We start from the raw sequence: 22,058 nt of genomic DNA, 5'->3' as shown, positions 1-22,058 counted from the left end.
GCCTAGTGGTTAGAGTGTATGGGCGGCAGGTAGCCTAGTGGTTAGAGTGTATGGGCGGCAGGTAGCCTAGTGGTTAGAGTGTATGGGCGGCAGGTAGCCTAGTGGTTAGAGTGTAGGGGCGGCAGGTAGCCTAGTGGTTAGAGTGTAGGGGCGGCAGGTAGCCTAGTGGTTAGAGTGTATGGGCGGCAGGTAGCCTAGTGGTTAGAGTGTAGGGGCGGCAGGTAGCCTAGTGGTTAGAGTGCAGGGGCGGCAGGTAGCCTAGTGGTTAGAGTGTATGGGCGGCAGGTAGCCTAGTGGTTAGAGTGTATGGGCGGCAGGTAGCCTAGTGGTTAGAGTGTATGGGCGGCAGGTAGCCTAGTGGTTAGAGTGTAGGGGTGGCAGGTAGCCTAGTGATTAGAGTGTAGGGGCGGCAGGTAGCCTAGTGGTTAGAGTGTAGGGGTGGCAGGTAGCCTAGTGATTAGAGTTTATGGGCGGCAGGTAGCCTAGTGGTTAGAGTGTAGGGGTGGCAGGTAGCCTATGGTTCAGTTAGACTTGCATGTCCCACACACATATATGAGACAGATATAACACACACACCACACAAACACACCACACGAACACACCACACGAACACACCACACACACCACACAAACACACCACACACACAGATAGGGCTCACACAAGTTTTCTCTCTGGGTGTATTCTGACCCTGAACTTCAGCATGAGAATAGCTATTCACTAGTGCTATGCATGATATTCACTAGTTATTCGTTTGGGATGGAGATTGAATAAATGGAGGTGTGTCTACAGATACACCATATCCTGACCTTGACTTCATTCCCTCATAATTCCACCTCACCTTTTACACGTGAAGGAGCAACCTGTCTGTTCCAAGTGGTGTTATTTCTGATGGAGCATGGAGAATGGTGTTATTTCTGATGGAGCATGGAGAATGGTGTTATTTCTGATGGAGCATGGAGAATGGTGTTATTTCTGATGGAGCATGGAGAATGGTGTTATTTCTGATGGAGCATGGAGAATGGTGTTATTTCTGATGGAGCATGGAGAATGGTGTTATTTCTGATGGAGCATGGAGAATGGTGTTTTTTCTGATGGAGCATGGAGAATGGTGTTATTTCTGATGGAGCATGGATAATGGTGTTATTTCTGATGGAGCATGGAGAATGGTGTTATTTCTGTTGGAGCATGGAGAATGGTGTTATTTCTGATGGAGCATGGAGAATGGTGTTATTTCTGATGGAGCATGGAGAATGGTGTTATATCTGTAATTTACTAAGTGATAAGGTCTATTGATAGGATCTAGCTGAATGAGCACGACGTTTGAATAAGGGGGATTGTAAATATACAAATATACAATATGCACTTATTTTAGATCTATATGACCTTATGATCACTGGAGACAAATGGGAACCAGGTCACACGGCAGCAAACTGAAGCATAGCAACACTTTCCCACAGTGAAGGTAATGAAATGCCTTATAACCTGGGATGATATGTAGTAGACCCAAGATATACTATCCTGTGTCCGCTATAATATCTCAGATGAATAGGATACGGTTTGAATACCATAAACTCTAGCCATGTGCAAATGATAGTATAGCTCCAAACCTACCGAGTTGACATTTCTAGAATGTTTTCATTATATTCCCAGATGTTTCACTGTATTTTTTACCATTTGTATTGTGTTAAATATGAGTCACTATTGGTAGCCACCTGTCAGTTACACCCAGATACATTTACAACTGTCACTGACTTTAGTTTTAGTCTTTACATCGTCAGTTTATCTTTATTTTACTCTGTTACGTTCATGTGGTTGTTCCTGACGATCACTAGAAAAAGTGGATGATTTTAGGCTAATGTATTACAAGCTGTGCAATAAGTTGCCTATTTGAACCATAATGTAACGCAGACCAGACCCAGCAGTTAAGACCTGGAGCCTGGCGCACGGTTCACCACGACTGGTACGTCGTCAACACAGTTCCTTGATTAGTGAGGATCATGAGGGTCGTTTTACGGGACCACCATCTCAAACCCCTATCGCACACATTTCTCCCCTTCTAATATTTCACAGATTCAACAACTGAATTTTATAATAATAATAATAATAATAATGTATAACATTTCTATAGCGCTTTTAATAGAATGTCAAAGTGCTGAAAATAAGACGAATATGTGTGAATATGTGTGAGTATGTGTGAATATGTGTGAATATGCGTGAATATGCGTGAATATGTGTGAAAATGCGTGAATATGCGTGAATATGTGTGAATATGTGTGAGTATGTGTGAATATGTGTGAATATGCGTGAATATGCGTGAATATGCGTGAATATGTGTGAGTATGAGTGAATATGTGTGAATATGCGTGAATATGCGTGAATATGTGTGAATATGTGTGAATATGCGTGAATATGTGTGAATATGTGTGAATATGCATGAATATGTGTGAATATGCGTGAATATGCATGAATATGCGTGAATATGTGTGAATATGCGTGAATATACATGAATATGTGTGAATATGTGTGAGTATGTGTGAATATGTGTGAATATGTGTGAGTATGTGTGAATATGTGTGAGTATGTGTGAATATGTGTGAATATGCGTGAATATGCGTGAATATGTGTGAATATGCGTTAATTTACAAGGCTTTCTTCCATTGAGCCCTAACATTCTGAACGTTTTCACCAAATTTAAAGGGATACTATAATAACCTTGCTATATACTGTACTGATGGGATAGTGAAGGTCAAAGGTTATTTCAGCCACACACTCCTCTGACTGCTGCATGAAGAGTTGCTAAGGGCGCAGTGCCAGCTGTGCCGAGCAGACAGTGACTTTGAATACTGGTCAAATTAAATAAATACATGTAATTACATTATCCATGTGACATTGCTACACACAAGGATATACCATGACATTTAAAATTCTTAATTTAATAATTTAATAAAACAACAAAGGTTTGAATGTAGTTTTTATGACGTGTGCCTCGTAAAAATACATGCTGTATAGCCTACAGAGGTTTTGCGGGTTTCAGCTTGTTGGTACTAGTCAGAGGGTCCATGTGTAGCAACGTGAAGTGGGAGATCACTAGGCTGATCAATGCAAAATGGAATTCAAATGACTAAATAAGAAGGAGTAGGCTACAACGTGCAACCGACAGGTAGTTGTTTAATCTGAATGGAGTTGTAGACATTGACTCTTATTATTTCATTGTTATTATTATTAGACAATAGTTGCCATGGTATTGTTGTTACAGGGATCACGCCGTAACGAATCATTTGGACGGGCCTTTGATTTCCATAGGCGGGCACATTTTTTTCACGGGAACTCCTATGTACTGTATGCACGCGCCACACCCGTTGCTAACAGGCGCTTGCGCGTTCACATTTGTTTAACGGGTGTAATAGTAAAAGACCATCGGAAAGCTTACAATTTATCCTACCATTTCTACCCATCTGCGTGCCAGGTATGATTATTTTCAATATGCGCATTTTTCATGAAACAGTTTCACTTTCATAACAACTGTCACAGTGGTTAATCATAAAGATCTGAAATAAATGAAAGCCTAGAACTCAGAGATGATACATCACAGGCCAATGCAGCAGTAGGCCTATAACTTCCATCATCAACTAAGTAAAATAAAAAAGACCTAAAGCCAACAAATAAAAACAGTAGAAAAAATCCTGATGATAATTCTGGTTCTTTCAATCACATTATTTGTAAATAATACACTATATATACAAAGGTATATGGACACCCATTCAAATGAGTGGATTCTGCCATTTCAGCCACACCCGTTGCTGACAGGCACATAAAATTGAGTACACAGCAATGCAATCTCCATAGACAAACATTGGCAGTAGAATGGTCTTACTGAAGAGCTCAGTGACTTTCAATGTGGCACCGTTATTGGAGGCCACCTTTCCAACAAGTCAGTTTGTCAGATTTCTGCCCTGCTAGAACTGCCCCGGTCAACTGTAAGTGCTGTTATTGTGAAGTGGGAACGTCTAGGAGTAACAACGGCTCAGCGGCGAAGTGGTAGGCAACACAAGCTCACAGAATGGGACCGGCGAGTGCTGAAGCGTGTAGCGCGTAAAAAATAATCTGTTCTCGGTTGCAACACTCACTACCGAGTCCCAAACTGCCTCTGGAAGTAACGCCAGCACAAAAACTGTTTGTCGGGAGCTTCATGAAATGGGTTTCCATGGCCGAGCAGCCGCACACAAGCCTAAGATCATCATGCGCAACGTCAAGCGTTGGCTGGAGTGGTGTAAAACTCACTGCCATTGGCCTCTGGATCAGTGGAAACACGTTCTGTGGAGTGATGAATAACGCTTCACCATCTGGCAGTCAGACGGACGAATCTGGCTTTGGCGGATTCCAGGATAATGTTACCTGCACCAATGCATAGTGACAACTGTAAAGTTTGGTAGAGGAGGAATAATGGTCTAGGGCTGTTTTTCATGGTTACGGCTAGGACCCTTAGTTCCAGTGAAGGGAAATCTTAACGCTACAACATACAATGACATTCTAGATGATTCTGTCCTTACAACTTTGTGGCATAGGTTTGAGGAAGGCCCTTTCCTGTTTCAGCATGACAATACCCCCATATACAAATTGAGGTCCATACAGAAATGGTTTGTTGAGATCAGTGTGGAAGAACTTGATGTATTTCATTTATTTCATACAGAGACAGAGAGAGCGAGAGAGAGAGAGCGACTCAGAGCCCCAGGACAGCAACACAATTAGACCCAACCAAATCATGACAAAACTCAAAGATAATTACTTGACACATTGGAAATAATTAACAAAAAAACAGAGCAAACTATAATGCTATTTGGCCCTAAACAGAGAGTACACAGTGGCAGAATACCGGACCACTGTGACTGACCCAAAATTAAGTAAATCTTTGACTTATGTACAGACTCACTGAGTATAGCCTTGCTATTGAGAAAGGCCGCCGTAGGCAGACATGGCTCTCAAGAGAAGACAGGCTATGTGCTCACTGCCCACAAAATGAGGTGGAAACTGAGCTGCACTTCCTAACCTCCTGCCAAATGTATGACCATATTAGAGACACATATTTCCATCGGATTACACAGATAAACAAAGAATTTGAAAACAAACCCAATTTTGATAAACTCCCATAACTACTGGGTGAAATACCACAGTGTGCCATCACAGCAGCAAGGTGTGTTACCTGAGGCCACAAGAAAAAGGCAACCAGTGAAGAACAAACACCATTGTAAATACAACCCATATTTATGTTGATTTATTTTCCCTTTTGTACATTTGTAAGGTCTTCAATCTTTTGGAACTTTTGTGAGTGTAATCTTTACTGTTAATTTTTTATTGTTTATTTCACTTTTGTTTCTTATCTACTTCACTTGCATTGGCAATGTTAACATATGTTTCCCATGACAATAAAGTCCTTAAATTGTAATTTAATTGAAAGAGGGTGAAAGGGAGGGGGGGGGGTAGAGAGTATTTCATATGGATCCCATTGTTCTCTCTCAGACCACATTAAATTCCAAGGCTTGACCTACCCCCACCCCCACATTTGTGCATTAGAATTAAACCAGAACCATACGTCAAACCCACGTCATAGTCGGGGGTGTCACCCTGTCATGATTCGGTGCTGCGGTAAACTAACACAATAGTAGCCTAACGTTACATTTGGATTTTCACAGAAACTGCAGACAAACTGACAGACAGTCGCATGACATTTTCAGGGTAACACGTGTCCCTTTACTTGCTACTTTAAAGAGGAAGTAGCCTCTGTTTATCGTCAACGAAGTGGCTACAGTAGGCTAGTCTATTTGAGTCTAGGTTGCCTTACATTGTAATAAGATAGTTACAACGTTGACAATGATGCTGCCGCACACGGTGATATATTTTTTATAAACAATGTATTAAGTCGCTTGTGGCTACAGTAGCCGAGTTCATCACTTTGTTTCAACCAGATACAATTTGTGGCTGTCTGACGTTGGGAACTAGCAATCTAGCAGGAGTAGGGTAGAATGAATCAGATTGAGGTTCATTTCGACAGTATAGACTAGCCCCTCCTTACACTCAATTTGACAGGTACAAACGGACCCTGTGTTTTGCATTCTAGATGACTGTATCGCCACAAGCCCATAGCCTAATGCGAAGTACGAGTTCGCTTGCATATTGATGATATGATTTCATTCGCACTTAAAACTCTCTCTCTCTCATCATTGTCCCTCTATCTCTCTCCCCTGAACCAACGAAACCTCCACTCTTCTCAACTAACCCTCTGCTATTGCTGCTTAGGGAACCTCGTCCAGTGTGCTGCTTGCCTTTCATGCCCTGTCTCTGCATGCGAAACCAGGATACCTTTTCTTCCTTATGATTGCCTATTTTCCCAAACAACACAAACATCACCAGAAAAATGTAAACGCTAAAAACAACCAAAGACTGATCATTTCTCCTTACCTGGTCCCCGCCTTGTCTCCCATCTTCGCAGGCACTGGGTTTGAGTGCTATTAAAGTGTAATATTAGTGTAAATTTGGACGGTATTTTGATTACAAGGTCTTCCTCAATACTGTCCTCTTTCCTCCTCTCGGTCGTAGGATGGAGCTCCAATCGGTCTCTGTTCGGCTTGTGTAGCACTGTGAAACTCGGTTTCCGCAGCCTACAAACGGAAACGAACCCTTCGTTTCGTCCCTCGAGCTCTGACAGTGAGCGAAATACAGAGCTACGCCCTCACCGTCTGACAGACACCGCCCTCGACCAATCGCTTCTTCGGAATCATGTGCATCAGTGAAAGGCTAGCAGGCATCAAATACACGCCTGAAACTAGATCAAGGGCGGGCTGCGCCTGCTTCATATTGGTCCTGACTGGACTTAACGAGAAGGGGGAGAAAAGTATAATTTTACTTCCCCTTAAAACCGGAACATCCGGTTGCCTTTGGGACCACCAATGGAATAAGGGGGGAAAAATGGTAGAGGGTGTGTCTTTCTTATCAATTAAGGAGGAATCAGGATGTGGACATGAAGATAGGGTTAGGGTTCGGGTTAATTTCATGTCCACATGCCGGTTCAACTCCAGCCTCAACCATAACCTTAACCCTAGCCTCATTTTCACATCCTGTTTCCACCCTAACCTCAACCACAACCCGAACGCCAACCCTAGAGAGAGAACCAAGGTGCCTCTCTAATTCAGTTAAAACGGCCTCTAATCAACCCCTTGTAATCCAGCGGACACCATTCATATAATGCAGACCCCATTATTAGTAATATCATAATTACCAACATTATTCAAACGTTGCCTAGCAATAGATCTGTGGACCCTATAGGGAGCCATAGTGTCAAGTTGTACCTCATGACAGGTCTTGGATAAAGAAATGTCCTGCTGGGCAGTGGTGGAAAAAGTACTCAAGTACTTGAGTAAAAGTAAAGATACCTTAATAGGTGTATCAATCAGATGTGTTATGTTGAGATGAAATGGAATTAAAGTCAGGTAAATGACCAGCAAGATTAGTCTTTCTTCTAGGAGTAAAGTACAGAGTTCAATCATTCTTCTAGGAGTAAAGAGTCCAATCATTCTTCTAGGAGTAAAGTAAAGAGTCCAATCATTCTTCTAGGGGTAAAGTAAAGAGTCCAATCATTCTTCTAGGAGTAAAGTAAAGAGTTCAATCATTCTTCTAGGAGTAAAGTACAGAGTTCAATCATTCTTCTAGGAGTAAAGAGTCCAATCATTCTTCTAGGAGTAAAGTAAAGAGTCCAATCATTCTTCTAGGAGTAAAGTAAAGAGTCCAATCATTCTTCTAGGAGTAAAGTAAAGAGTCCAATCATTCTTCTAGGAGTAAAGTAAAGAGTCCAATCATTCTCCTAGGAGTAAAGTAAAGAGTCCAATCATTCTTCTAGGAGTAAAGTAAAGAGTCCAATCATTCTTCTAGGAGTAAAGTAAAGAGTCCAATCATTCTTCTAGGAGTAAAGTAAAGAGTCCAATCACTCTTCTAGGAGTAAAGTAGAGTCCAATCATTCTTCTAGGAGTAAAGTAAAGAGTCCAATCATTCTCCTAGGAGTAAAGTAAAGAGTCCAAACATTCATCTAGGAGTAAAGTAAAGAGTCCAATCATTCTTCTAAGAACAGAGTGAATATGTTTTTCATTATTCTTAGAGTAAAGTAGTTCCGTCATTCTGCTTGGTATAAAGTACAGAGTTCAATCATTCTGCTTGGTATAAAGTACAGAGTCCCGTCATTCTGCTTGGTATAAAGTACAGAGTTCAATCATTCTGCTTGGTATAAAGTACAGAGTCCTGTCATTCTGCTTGGTATAAAGTACAGAGTCCTGTCATTCTGCTTGGTATAAAGTACAGAGTTCAATCATTCTGCTTGGTATAAAGTACAGAGTTTCGTCATTCTGCTTGGTATAAAGTACAAAGTTCCGTCATTCTGCTTGGTATAAAGTACAAAGTCCCGTCATTCTGCTTGGTATAAAGTACAGAGTTCCGTCATTCTGCTTGGTATAAAGTACAGAGTTCGTCATTCTGCTTGGTATAAAGTACAGAGTTCCATCATTCTGCTTGGTATAAAGTACAAAGTCCCGTCATTCTGCTTGGTATAAAGTACAGAGTTCCGTCATTCTGCTTGGTATAAAGTACAGAGTTCGTCATTCTGCTTGGTATAAAGTACAGAGTTCCGTCATTCTGCCTGGTATAAAGTACAGAGTTCCGTCATTCTGCTTGGTATAAAGTACAAAGTTCCGTCATTCTGCTTGGTATAAAGTACAAAGTCCCGTCATTCTGCTTGGTATAAAGTACAGAGTTCCGTCATTCTGCTTGGTATAAAGTACAGAGTTCGTCATTCTGCTTGGTATAAAGTACAGAGTTCCGTCATTCTGCTTGGTATAAAGTACAGAGTTCGATCATTCTGCTTGGTATAAAGTACAGAGTTCCATCATTCTGCTTGGTATAAAGTACAGAGTTCCGTCATTCTGCTTGGTATAAAGTTCAGAGTTCCGTCATTCTGCTTGGTATAAAGTACAGAGTTCCGTCATTCTGCTTGGTATAAAGTACAGAGTTCCGTCATTCTGCTTGGTATAAAGTACAGAGTTCCGTCATTCTGCTTGGTATAAAGTACAGAGTTCCGTCATTCTGCTTGGTATAAAGTACAGAGTTCCATCATTCTGCTTGGTATAAAGTACAAAGTTCCATCATTCTGCTTGGTATAAAGTACAGAGTTCCATCATTCTGCTTGGTATAAAGTACAGAGTTCCATCATTCTGCTTGGTATAAAGTACAGAGTTCAATCATTCTTCTAGAAGGACAGAGTTCAATCATTCTTCTAGAAGGACAGAGTTCAATCATTCTTCTAGAAGGACAGAGTTCAATCATTCTTCTAGGAGTAAAGTCAATTGTTCAATAATTCTTCTAGGAGTAAAGAACAGAGTTTAATCATTCTTCAAGGAGTAAAAAGTAAATCGTTCATTGATTCTTCTAGGAGTAATGTACAGAGTTCAATCATTCTTCTAGTAGTAAAGTAAAGAGATCAATCATTCTACTAGGAGAAGAGTTCAATAATTCTTCTAAGAGTGAAGTGAAGATTTTTTTCATTCTTCTAAGAGTAATGTACAGAGATCCGTCATTCGTCTAGGAGTAAAGTACAGAGTTTGATCATTCTTCTGGGAGTAAAGTACAGAGTTCAATCATTCTTCTAGGAGTAAAGTACAGAGGTCAATCATTCTTCTAGGTGTAAAGTACAGAGGTCAATCATTCTTCTAGGAGTAAAGTACAGAGGTCAATCATTCTTCTAGGAGTAAAGTACAGAGTTTTATCATTCTTCTAGGAGTAAAGTACAGAGCTCAATCATTCTTCTAGGAGTAAAGTACAGAGGTCAATCATTCTTCTAGGTGTAAAGTACAGAGGTCAATCATTATTTTTGGAGTAAAGTACAGAGTTCATTCATTCTTCTGGGAGTAAAGTACAGAGTTCATTCATTCTTCTAGGAGTAATGTACAGAGTTCATTCATTCTTCTAGGAGTAAAGTACAGAGTTCAATCATTCTTCTAGGAGTAAAGTACAGAGTTCATTCATTCTTCTAGGAGTAAAGTACAGAGTTCATTCATTACTTCTGGGAGTAAAGTACAGAGTTCATTCATTCTTCTAGGAGTAAAGTACAGAGTCCCGTCATTCTTCTAGGAGTAAAGTACAGAGTTCAATCATTCTTCTGGGAGTAAAGTACAGAGTTCATTCATTCTTCTAGGAGTAAAGAGGTCAATCATTCTTCTAGGAGTAAGAGGTCAATCATTCTTCAAAGAGTAAAGTACAGAGTTCAATCATTCTGCTTGGTATAAAGTACAGAGTTCAATCATTCTGCTTGGTATAAAGTACAGAGTTCATTCATTCTTCTAGGAGTAAAGAGGTCAATCATTCTTCTAGGAGTAAGAGGTCAATCATTCTTCAAAGAGTAAAGTACAGAGTTCAATCATTCTGCTTGGTATAAAGTACAGAGTTCAATCATTCTGCTTGGTATAAAGTACAGAGTTCCGTCATTCTGCTTGGTATAAAGTACAGAGTTCCGTCATTCTGCTTGGTATAAAGTACAAAGTTCCGTCATTCTGCTTGGTATAAAGTACAAAGTCCCGTCATTCTGCTTGGTATAAAGTACAGAGTTCCGTCATTCTGCTTGGTATAAAGTACAGAGTTCGTCATTCTGCTTGGTATAAAGTACAGAGTTCCGTCATTCTGCTTGGTATAAAGTACAGAGTTCCGTCATTCTGCTTGGTATAAAGTACAAAGTTCCGTCATTCTGCTTGGTATAAAGTACAAAGTCCCGTCATTCTGCTTGGTATAAAGTACAGAGTTCCGTCATTCTGCTTGGTATAAAGTACAGAGTTCGTCATTCTGCTTGGTATAAAGTACAGAGTTCCGTCATTCTGCTTGGTATAAAGTACAGAGTTCGATCATTCTGCTTGGTATAAAGTACAGAGTTCCATCATTCTGCTTGGTATAAAGTACAGAGTTCCGTCATTCTGCTTGGTATAAAGTACAGAGTTCCGTCATTCTGCTTGGTATAAAGTACAGAGTTCCGTCATTCTGCTTGGTATAAAGTACAGAGTTCCGTCATTCTGCTTGGTATAAAGTACAGAGTTCCGTCATTCTGCTTGGTATAAAGTACAGAGTTCCATCATTCTGCTTGGTATAAAGTACAAAGTTCCATCATTCTGCTTGGTATAAAGTACAGAGTTCCATCATTCTGCTTGGTATAAAGTACAGAGTTCCATCATTCTGCTTGGTATAAAGTACAGAGTTCAATCATTCTTCTAGAAGGACAGAGTTCAATCATTCTTCTAGAAGGACAGAGTTCAATCATTCTTCTAGAAGGACAGAGTTCAATCATTCTTCTAGGAGTAAAGTCAATTGTTCAATAATTCTTCTAGGAGTAAAGAACAGAGTTTAATCATTCTTCAAGGAGTAAAAAGTAAATCGTTCATTGATTCTTCTAGGAGTAATGTACAGAGTTCAATCATTCTTCTAGTAGTAAAGTAAAGAGATCAATCATTCTTCTAGGAGAAGAGTTCAATAATTCTTCTAAGAGTGAAGTGAAGATTTTTTTCATTCTTCTAAGAGTAATGTACAGAGATCCGTCATTCGTCTAGGAGTAAAGTACAGAGTTTGATCATTCTTCTGGGAGTAAAGTACAGAGTTCAATCATTCTTCTAGGAGTAAAGTACAGAGGTCAATCATTCTTCTAGGTGTAAAGTACAGAGGTCAATCATTCTTCTAGGAGTAAAGTACAGAGGTCAATCATTCTTCTAGGAGTAAAGTACAGAGTTTTATCATTCTTCTAGGAGTAAAGTACAGAGGTCAATCATTCTTCTAGGAGTAAAGTACAGAGGTCAATCATTCTTCTAGGTGTAAAGTACAGAGGTCAATCATTATTTTTGGAGTAAAGTACAGAGTTCATTCATTCTTCTGGGAGTAAAGTACAGAGTTCATTCATTCTTCTAGGAGTAAAGTACAGAGTTCATTCATTCTTCTAGGAGTAAAGTACAGAGTTCAATCATTCTTCTAGGAGTAAAGTACAGAGTTCATTCATTCTTCTAGGAGTAAAGTACAGAGTTCATTCATTACTTCTGGGAGTAAAGTACAGAGTTCATTCATTCTTCTAGGAGTAAAGTACAGAGTCCCGTCATTCTTCTAGGAGTAAAGTACAGAGTTCAATCATTCTTCTGGGAGTAAAGTACAGAGTTCATTCATTCTTCTAGGAGTAAAGAGGTCAATCATTCTTCTAGGAGTAAGAGGTCAATCATTCTTCTAGGAGTAAAGAGGTCAATCTTCAAAGAGTAAAGTACAGAGTTCAATCATTCTGCTTGGTATAAAGTACAGAGTTCAATCATTCTGCTTGGTATAAAGTACAGAGTTCCGTCATTCTGCTTGGTATAAAGTACAGAGTTCCGTCATTCTGCATGGTATAAAGTACAAAGTTCCGTCATTCTGCTTGGTATAAAGTACAAAGTCCCGTCATTCTGCTTGGTATAAAGTACAGAGTTCCGTCATTCTGCTTGGTATAAAGTACAGAGTTCGTCATTCTGCTTGGTATAAAGTACAGAGTTCCGTCATTCTGCTTGGTATAAAGTACAGAGTTCCGTCATTCTGCTTGGTATAAAGTACAAAGTTCCGTCATTCTGCTTGGTATAAAGTACAAAGTCCCGTCATTCTGCTTGGTATAAAGTACAGAGTTCCGTCATTCTGCTTGGTATAAAGTACAGAGTTCCGTCATTCTGCTTGGTATAAAGTACAGAGTTCCATCATTCTGCTTGGTATAAAGTACAAAGTTCCATCATTCTGCTTGGTATAAAGTACAGAGTTCCATCATTCTGCTTGGTATAAAGTACAGAGTTCCATCATTCTGCTTGGTATAAAGTACAGAGTTCAATCATTCTTCTAGAAGTAAATAGTTCAATCATTCTTCTAGAAGGACAGAGTTCAATCATTCTTCTAGAAGGACAGAGTTCAATCATTCTTCTAGAAGGACAGAGTTCAATCATTCTTCTAGGAGTAAAGTCAATTGTTCAATAATTCTTCTAGGAGTAAAGAACAGAGTTTAATCATTCTTCAAGGAGTAAAAAGTAAATCGTTCATTGATTCTTCTAGGAGTAATGTACAGAGTTCAATCATTCTTCTAGTAGTAAAGTAAAGAGATCAATCATTCTTCTAGGAGAAGAGTTCAATAATTCTTCTAAGAGTGAAGTGAAGATTTTTTTCATTCTTCTAAGAGTAATGTACAGAGATCCGTCATTCGTCTAGGAGTAAAGTACAGAGTTTGATCATTCTTCTGGGAGTAAAGTACAGAGTTCAATCATTCTTCTAGGAGTAAAGTACAGAGGTCAATCATTCTTCTAGGTGTAAAGTACAGAGGTCAATCATTTTTCTAGGAGTAAAGTACAGAGGTCAATCATTCTTCTAGGAGTAAAGTACAGAGTTTTATCATTCTTCTAGGAGTAAAGTACAGAGTTCATTCATTCTTCTGGGAGTAAAGTACAGAGTTTTATCATTCTTCTAGGAGTAAAGTACAGAGTTCATTCATTCTTCTAGGAGTAAAGTACAGAGTTCAATCATTCTTCTAGGAGTAAAGTACAGAGTTCATTCATTCTTCTAGGAGTAAAGTACAGAGTTCATTCATTACTTCTGGGAGTAAAGTACAGAGTTCATTCATTCTTCTAGGAGTAAAGTACAGAGTCCCGTCATTCTTCTAGGAGTAAAGTACAGAGTTCAATCATTCTTCTGGGAGTAAAGTACAGAGTTCATTCATTCTTCTAGGAGTAAAGAGGTCAATCATTCTTCTAGGAGTAAGAGGTCAATCATTCTTCAAAGAGTAAAGTACAGAGTTCAATCATTCTGCTTGGTATAAAGTACAGAGTTCCGTCATTCTGCTTGGTATGAAGTACAGAGTTCAATCATTCTGCTTGGTATAAAGTACAGAGTTCAATCATTCTGCTTGGTATAAAGTACAGAGTTCCGTCATTCTGCTTGGTATGAAGTACAGAGTTCAATCATTCTGCTTTGTATAAAGTACAGAGTTCAATCATTCTGCTTGGTATGAAGTACAGAGTTCAATCATTCTGCTTGGTATAAAGTACAGAGTTCCGTCATTCTGCTTGGTATGAAGTACAGAGTTCAATCTTTCTGCTTGGTATGAAGTACAAGAGTTCAATCATTCTGCTTGGTATAAAGTACAGAGTTCCGTCATTCTGCTTGGTATAAAGTACAGAGTTCCATCATTCTGCTTGGTATAAAGTACAGAGTTCCATTATTCTGCTTGGTATAAAGTACAGAGTTCCGTCATTCTGCTTGGTATAAAGTACAGAGTTCCGTCATTCTGCTTGGTATAAAGTACAGAGTTCCATCATTCTGCTTGGTATAAAGTACAGAGTTCAATCATTCTGCTTGGTATAAAGTACAGAGTTCCGTCATTCTGCTTGGTATAAAGTACAGAGTTCCATCATTCTGCTTGGTATAAAGTACAGAGTTCCGTCATTCTGCTTGGTATAAAGTACAGAGTTCCATCATTCTGCTTGGTATAAAGTACAGAGTTCAATCATTCTTCTAGGAGTAAAGTAAATTGTTCAATCATTCTTCTAGGAGTAAAGTAAATTGTTCAATCATTCTTCTAGTAGTAAAGTAAAGAGATCAATCATTCTTCTAGGAGAAGAGTTCAATAATTCTTCTAAGAGTGAAGTGAAGATTTTTTTCATTCTTCTAAGAGTAATGTACAGAGATCCGTCATTCGTCTAGGAGTAAAGTACAGAGTTTGATCATTCTTCTAGGAGTAAAGTACAGAGTTCAATCATTCTTCTAGGAGTAAAGTACAGAGTTCAATCATTCTTCTAGGAGTAAAGAGGTCAATCATTCTTCTAGGAGTAAAGTACAGAGGTCAATCATTCTTCTAGGTGTAAAGAGGTCAATCATTCTTCTAGGAGTAAAGTACAGAGGTCAATCATTCTTCTAGGTGTAAAGAGGTCAATCATTCTTCTAGGAGTAAAGTACAGAGGTCAATCATTCTTCTAGGTGTAAAGAGGTCAATCATTCTTCTAGGAGTAAAGTACAGAGGTCAATCATTCTTCTAGGTGTAAAGAGGTCAATCATTCTTCTAGGTGTAAAGTACAGAGGTCAATCATTCTTCTAGGTGTAAAGAGGTCAATCATTCTTCTAGGAGTAAAGAGGTCAATCATTCTTCTAGGTGTAAAGTACAGAGGTCAATCATTCTTCTAGGTGTAAAGAGGTCAATCATTCTTCTAGGTGTAAAGTACAGAGTTCAATCATTCTTCTAGGAGTAAAGAGGTCAATCATTCTTCTAATAGGGGGGGGGGGGGGGGGGGGGTTCACGTGACAAGATGAGAAGGTTTTGGTGAGAGAGACTTTCAAGCAGCATAATGGAAATCATTAATACATAACACCATGTGTAAAAATGTCATACTTTAATGATCATTCCAAACATAGCTTTTTCTAAACATACAAAAAAGAAAAAATCTTAGATACAGATAAGTACAGGTTTATTTTCTTCAATAGTCGTGCTTTTTCACTCAGTGTCGTTTTTTGTTTTTCATCATGAGAGATCTTACAACAACGAACGGTTAAAATGCACTTAGCCAAAAAGGAAATGATAGTTTCCATTATATACTGTTGTTTGGATGTTTTCCATCCTCCTCGGTTTCAAAGGAGCGAATCTTAACTTTCACTTAAGTCAAATTTTCACTTTGTCTCCCATTGACATCAATGCATGACTAAGTGAAAATGTGACTGTAGTGGAAGTTACTAAACGACCCTGAACCATCGTATTAAATGACTGTTGGCCAGCATACACTAGCTAACCAGCCACTACTGTTCATTTACATGGGAGGCTGTTGAACTGGGAGTTAGTTTCACCATGGCAACACTTCCTGGTGCAACAACCAACACACAGCTACACAAACAGCCACCTAGATACAACAACACCACCCCTACTAGATATGTGCAATCAGAAATCACCTTACATCTGGAGGCCTCAGAAAAATAATCATTACAAATAAAAAAAACATGGACTAAAGTCTAAGTCAACCATATACAGTAAAACAACACCTTGCACATTCTTTTTTAAAAACAAAAGTCCCAGATGGCGCCCTATTCCCTATATAGTGCACTACTTTTAACCAGAGCTCCATGGGATTCCTTATTGGCCCTAGTCAAAAGTAGTGCACTATATAAGGAATAGGGTGTAATTTGGGACGAATCCCAGAAACAAAAAGGTGTTTATATATACTGCAATGCTACCACTGGTTTTAAATGCTTCTCCGTTGAATCGATATAGAGCCTGTTAAAGAGACAATGCTAGGCGGGTTTTGAGGAAGACACTGGACAGTGCTGGTGAGATGGACACGGTAACACAAACACACACACACACGAGCATGAGCACACACACACACAGCTGTTGGGGGTGGGGTGGGGGGTATTAGGGGTCTACTTCGAGTTCAATCACAGTTGCCATAGTAACGTACAGTCTCAACATCTTAACTTGACACAATGTACAAAGAGAACTTTACAGAAGCAGTTAACACAAAATGAACATAATGACGACGTCAAAACAACAAAGAGGTGGAAGGAGGGAATAGAATGACGGAGGGAAGGAAGGGCGCGGAGCAATGTCATTAAGGAACATAAAAAGATATCGCCTGTGTTTCTTCTTAACCCTACAAATCGCATTTCAAACTGGAAAGGAAAACGCATGACTTAATAATCATTATCGTCACCGTCATAATAAAACACAAAACACACAACTCAGGCGATCTACTCGTCATCCTCCTCCTCATCCTCCTCCTCCTCGTCTTCCTCATCGTCGTCATCATCATCGTCGTCCATATTACTCTTCGTCATGGGCTTTGGGGCCATTGCCAGGCTCGGAACTACCACCTTGCCCTTACCGGACTTATAGTCAGCAACGTCCTGGGGGGGGGAGAGGGAGGGAGAGAGAGTCAAATGTGTTATTCGACTGGCTGGGACAACATTGGGTGTTGTCCGGGCTACACTGGCTAATCAACAGTGGTGGATATTGGTGTCCAATTTGAGCTTCTCACTTGGGGTCAGGTGACAGAAACACACTGGATTCTATTTAATTTGATTGGTTGATTGGTTGGTAGATGTTTTGATCGGTAGCGATGTTGTCAGGTTATTATTAAAGTGAAAGTTGTTTTTAATAAGGTACCTGGTTGAAGTGTGTGTGTGTGTGTGTGTGTGTGTGTGTGTGTGTGTGTGTGTGTGTGTGTGTGTGTGTGTGTGTGTGTGTGTGTGTGAAAGTGTGCAATGTGTGACTGTAAAACGGTGCAGATATCAGATACAAGGTGTAATGTAACCAATCAACTCATCAATCAATATAAATGTTACTTCCTGGTAATTGTCTTTGTGTGTATGTGGTACAATACAATACACAGGTAAGTTAGTTTACCTTCTGGTAATTGTCTGTGTGTATGTGGTACAATACAATACACAGGTAAGTTAGTTTACCTTCTGGTAATTGTCTTTGTGTGTATGTGGTACAATACAATACACAGGTAAGTTAGTTTACCTTCTGGTAATTGTCTTTGTGTGTATGTGGTACAATACAATACACAGGTAAGTTAGTTTACCTTCTGGTAATTGTCTGTGTGTGTATGTGGTACAATACAATACACAGGTAAGTTAGTTTACCTTCTGGTAATTGTCTGTGTGTGTATGTGGTACAATACAATACACAGGTAAGTTAGTTTACCTTCTGGTATTTGTCTGTGTGTATGTGGTACAATACAATACACAGGTAAGTTAGTTTACCTTCTGGTATTTGTCTTTGAGTTTGTTGGCCTTGATCAGGTAGGGCTGTTTGGTGGCATCAGTCAGGTTGTTCCATTGCTCCCCCAGTTTCTTGGCCACGTCCCCGATGCCCAGGCTGGGGTGCTGGGCCTTGATCTTGGGCCGGTGGTCCGCACAGAAGATGAAGAAACCAGAGCTGTGGAGAAATTATTATTTGATTTATTATTGTGATTTTTTCTTCTTCATTTTAGTGTGTCGTGATGTCTGATGTGCGTATTGATATACTGAAAACCAAAACATGAGTGAAGGAGTCTGTGTGTCTGTCTGTGTCTGTCTGTCTGTCTGTGACTCCATCCATGTATGTGTGTGCCAGTCTGTGTGTGTGATACGTACGAGGGCCTCTTTGGTGCGTTGGGGTCCTTCTTCCTTCCCTTCTTGCCTCCAGGGGCGAAGTGCATCATCTCGTTGTCGTAACGCACCTTATCCTGCTTCGCCATGTCGTCAAACTTCCCCTTCTCCTTACCAGACATCGTCTGGGGAAAAAAAATCACAACATTTACACCACTTAAAACATTCCCAGCAATAGACTTTGAAAGGATGGACACATGGGCAGTGTTCATTTGGTACCATACGGAAAAAAAACGGATTCAAACCGAGAGGTCTATTGAAGGTCGCCTAATTGTCATTTAATATAAGAAGCCAGCATGATATGTGGTCTTGTTGCGCCACCTGCAGTACGGAACATGTAACCACACCTTAGTCAACAAATAACTTGCCGTTCTTGATTTGTAAGCTTTAGGCTACCACCCGGTTTGTCCTTTAGGGGAACAATAGATTTGGGAGCAAAAGATTGATTGAATTTAATTTTGGTAAAACTCAATTAAATGAACTTGACCTCTGTCCCAATAACCATTTGTGTGGGCTGCGTAGTGTGATGTATTGGCCAGGCAACACTACATGGCATGCTAGTTAATAATCTCAATCCCATCATCCTCATTATCTCATCTCTAGAACTGTGAAATATGATGTGAAAATATTTTTTTTTTACATAAAAAACATGATATGTCACCAATCAATGAATCAACTTCATCGTGATAACTAACTAGAAATTGTTATTAATTGTCTTTCAGGGACCAATAAAGTATCCATCCATCCATTCCTCACCTTCCATCTTCCGGAGCACTTCTTGGAGAACTCAGCGAAGTTGACAGGTATCTCAGGAGTCTTCTTCTTGTGCTCCTCACGGCAGGTCTGAACGAAGTAGGCGTAGGAGGACATCTTGCCTTTGGGTTTTCCTGGAGTGCCTTTAGCCATCCTGGTCACTGGGCGGGGCCTAGCTGTGGTCTGGAACTCGTTGATTGGTTAATTGGTTGATTGGGTCAGTATCTGGTGAGAGTGGAGAGAAGATGAAAATGGGTTAATTCAATGTTGTGGTTTGATTTTCTTCTGGGAAAGTGAACCTGTATACTATTTTTTTTTCAGGTGATGCAAGTACCAAAGCACATTGACCATGGCATGTTCATTTCAATGAATATTTCAATAAACACTTGATGACATTTGTGAATGGAGAGTCAAACACAATTCATGTTGGAGACTAACTGTGGTCTTTATTGACAAATTAATTCAGACATAATGTGATTACACAACACCCAACAGATTAATTTAACATCTTTGACCACTGGTGATGGTCAACTTCACATTAATGGCAAACCACCTTGATGACACAGTGCTTCGGTCCAAAGACCATTCAAGCCATGAACTTGACAACCCTCTCATGAATTCATGACATCTCATGAATTATGTTTTGTGTTCTAAATTGCTTGTCTTTTTTTTGTGTTGCTTTAAAGAGCGTTGAGATTCTTTATATAATGAAAAGTACTATAAAAGTTGAATAAATTATGATTATTATGGTAGGTGGTGGAACCATAGAAGGGAACAAGGGAATTAGAATTTAGAAGGAGTTCTAGAATAAGAATCAGTTATAGAATTATAATGAATTCCAATTAGCTCTAGAATAAGAATTGGTTGGAATGCATTTGCATTCTGTAGGTGTGATACGGGAGAAAATGTGGAATTGGCCAAGGAGTCTTAGAATGGAGAAAAATGGGGAATTACGGAAATGTGGCTAGGAGACTATGTGCTGTTGTAATGTCTGTTTTTACTATGTAATTACAATGGAGTGTAAGGTTTTTATTTTCATTTCTCAAAAATACTTTAAATGATTTAACTAGGCTATTTGAGAAATGTCATTCTTGGGAATGTGAATTGATATTTATATATAAATTCAATTTTGGAAAATAATCTAATTCTAATCTAGATTTAATAACTAGGCTATTTGAGAAATGTCATTCTTGGGAATGTGAATTGATACTTAGATATAAATTCAAATTTGGAAAATAATCGAATTCTAATCTACAAAGTAAATGAGCATTTTTACAAAACACCTCCCATTAGAATCTCAATCAAATAAGAAAGCCCCCACCATATTCTCCCCTCGCCACCGCCCATCTCCTTGTCATTAGCCATTTTCTGTCTTTTATTTTCATATTTTTTAGCTCTCTAAACTTTACCCCATTGCATCCAACGCAACGCGAACTTTACTTTCTTCATACCAGCTATAGTATAGGGAGCGCTCCGACTAGTTACTATGTTGCGATAGAATGAGACGCTTCAACTACACATACAGAGAAAAATAGAGAGGTCATCAACGCGAATTATTCATCTTCCATTTTGTGAAATGCGTCCTCATGAGAGAAACTCCTGTTTATTTTCCACCTTCTTGCCTATTTCAATCTTACTTTGCCAGAAATGTTATTACTTTTTCGGTTTTTAATTCCCCGCTCCGTACGGTAGCTCAGTCCCAGTTCATAGCGCCTAGTATTGGGTAGTGTGGCTGCTATACAGGCGAGGAGAGTGCTGTTTTTCACTGGAGCTCCCATTGAATAAAATGGCTTCTGTAGAGCGAGGGGAAGGCTTACGCGGCTGACTATGTAACAAAGCGATACACACCCCCCTCCGGTTCCAAGAGCTATAACGGCTAAATGTGACCGCTAATTAAAAACAAAACAACGTAGTCAGATAAAACAAAGACCGTTCTTTTTATTCGGGTTAATATATTAAAACTGTCATTTCGTATTTCGTGACATTTCACTGTTTTCTGAAGTTATACCCCTGACTGTCGCTTGGTGCATTGCTCTCGGTAACAAAGACAGTGCGCCAGCCATCCTGCTGCAATCGAGAAGTTGCGAAAATGAATAAAAGGGGGAAAATACAAATACTTTAATGCAGAAAGTTAGAGATAAACATTTCGAATGGAAAACGAAAAAGTGCAGTATTTTTCGTCCGTAGATAATTTGTTTTTCTCCAACAATTCCCCGTCCCTTCTCTGCGTTAGCGCTGCCTTTCCTCAATGGTTTAAATCGCCAGCCATTTTACTACATGGTGAGAGCAATCATTTGACTAAGGGCGATAACAAATCTCAAAAACAGCTTTTCGACGATGACATTAACATTTTCTTTACATTGTTGAATAGAGATAAAAGAGTTCAGCGGAAAACAAACGTTTATTCTGAAAATGTATGATTATTTATGTAGATGACATCGAAATCGGGTCGCAATAGAAGAACAGTGTTATTCGTAGACAGGCTATAGCCAGCCATATTCACAGTGTTACACACAGCAGCGATGCGTGTGAGGAATACAAGCCTCAGAAAATTACAGTTTAATAACTTTTGGTTACTTTAAAAATCAGGAAAAAACAGAGTCCACGAGACAACAGTGACATGTTCATTTTCTTTATGATAAATGACCGTGTAAACAATATTAAAATAGATCAAGGCCATTTTCAGCAGATTTCTGTCAATACCACAATAAATCACACATTATGGGGGAAAAAATTATCAAACACTATTTGCCTGCAAAATGAATAACATCTAAGCACATTTAAACCACAATTGCACTAAAATACCACAGAAAGACTTAACAATAACATAATCGCAATTCAAATTATTAAAATAACCATGTCATTTAACACAAGTCAATGTTATAGATTATTCAAATGGTGGTAGTAAAAAATAATGCAATGTTATTATTGTTATAACAAGTAACGTACCTGTATTGTTAAGCAGCAGTCAAGTCAGTCTGGATTCTGGAATCCTACAGTCTCGCCTTTCTCCTGTCTTCTCTATCCATATGTAGACAGCCTCGCGCTAGCTCAATACGAGAACGGCCTGATTGGCTAGCGGCCGGGTCGGTTCAAAACAGCCTCC

At 39.3% G+C, this 22,058-nt stretch overlaps 2 protein-coding genes across 3 annotated transcripts in view; both read right to left on the bottom strand.

The window, feature by feature from the left end:
* LOC115125538 (arrestin red cell-like) overlaps positions 1-6,689 on the bottom strand; it is a 159,165-nt gene extending 152,476 nt beyond the window's left edge. For both annotated transcript variants that reach the window (XM_065025290.1, XM_065025291.1), the window contains exon 1: positions 6,458-6,689. In XM_065025290.1, the coding sequence (XP_064881362.1) occupies positions 6,458-6,480 (23 nt within the window). In that variant the 5' untranslated portion in view covers positions 6,481-6,689. The remainder of the gene's footprint in view (positions 1-6,457) is intronic.
* An 8,744-nt stretch (positions 6,690-15,433) lies between these two features.
* On the bottom strand, positions 15,434-21,992 carry LOC115118451 (high mobility group protein B3-like). The gene is made up of 5 exons (XM_029647056.2): positions 21,902-21,992; positions 18,956-19,177; positions 18,185-18,324; positions 17,813-17,987; positions 15,434-16,951 (listed from the first exon to the last, which is right to left on the bottom strand). The coding sequence occupies exons 2-5, from the start codon at positions 19,103-19,105 to the stop codon at positions 16,796-16,798; spliced, it is 621 nt and encodes a 206-aa protein (XP_029502916.1). The 5' UTR covers positions 19,106-19,177; positions 21,902-21,992; the 3' UTR covers positions 15,434-16,795.
* Positions 21,993-22,058: the final 66 nt, after the last annotated feature.

The sequence above is a fragment of the Oncorhynchus nerka genome, linkage group LG12 (assembly GCF_034236695.1).
Source record: "Oncorhynchus nerka isolate Pitt River linkage group LG12, Oner_Uvic_2.0, whole genome shotgun sequence".
In the NCBI taxonomy this organism is placed as follows: domain Eukaryota; kingdom Metazoa; phylum Chordata; class Actinopteri; order Salmoniformes; family Salmonidae; genus Oncorhynchus; species Oncorhynchus nerka.
This window is presented reverse-complemented; position numbering and strand designations above follow the sequence as displayed.

Excerpts from the sequence above, each read along its gene's own strand:
- LOC115118451 (XM_029647056.2), bottom strand. The coding sequence starts at position 19,105 with ATGGCTAAAGGCACTCCAGGAAAACCCAAAGGCAAGATGTCCTCCTAC. Across the intron at positions 17,988-18,184 it reads AACGCACCAAAGAGGCCCTC|CTCTGGTTTCTTCATCTTCT; the intron begins GTACGTATCACA and ends ATTTCTCCACAG. Across the intron at positions 16,952-17,812 it reads TCAAAGACAAATACCAGAAG|GACGTTGCTGACTATAAGTC; the intron begins GTAAACTAACTT and ends TCCCCCCCCCAG.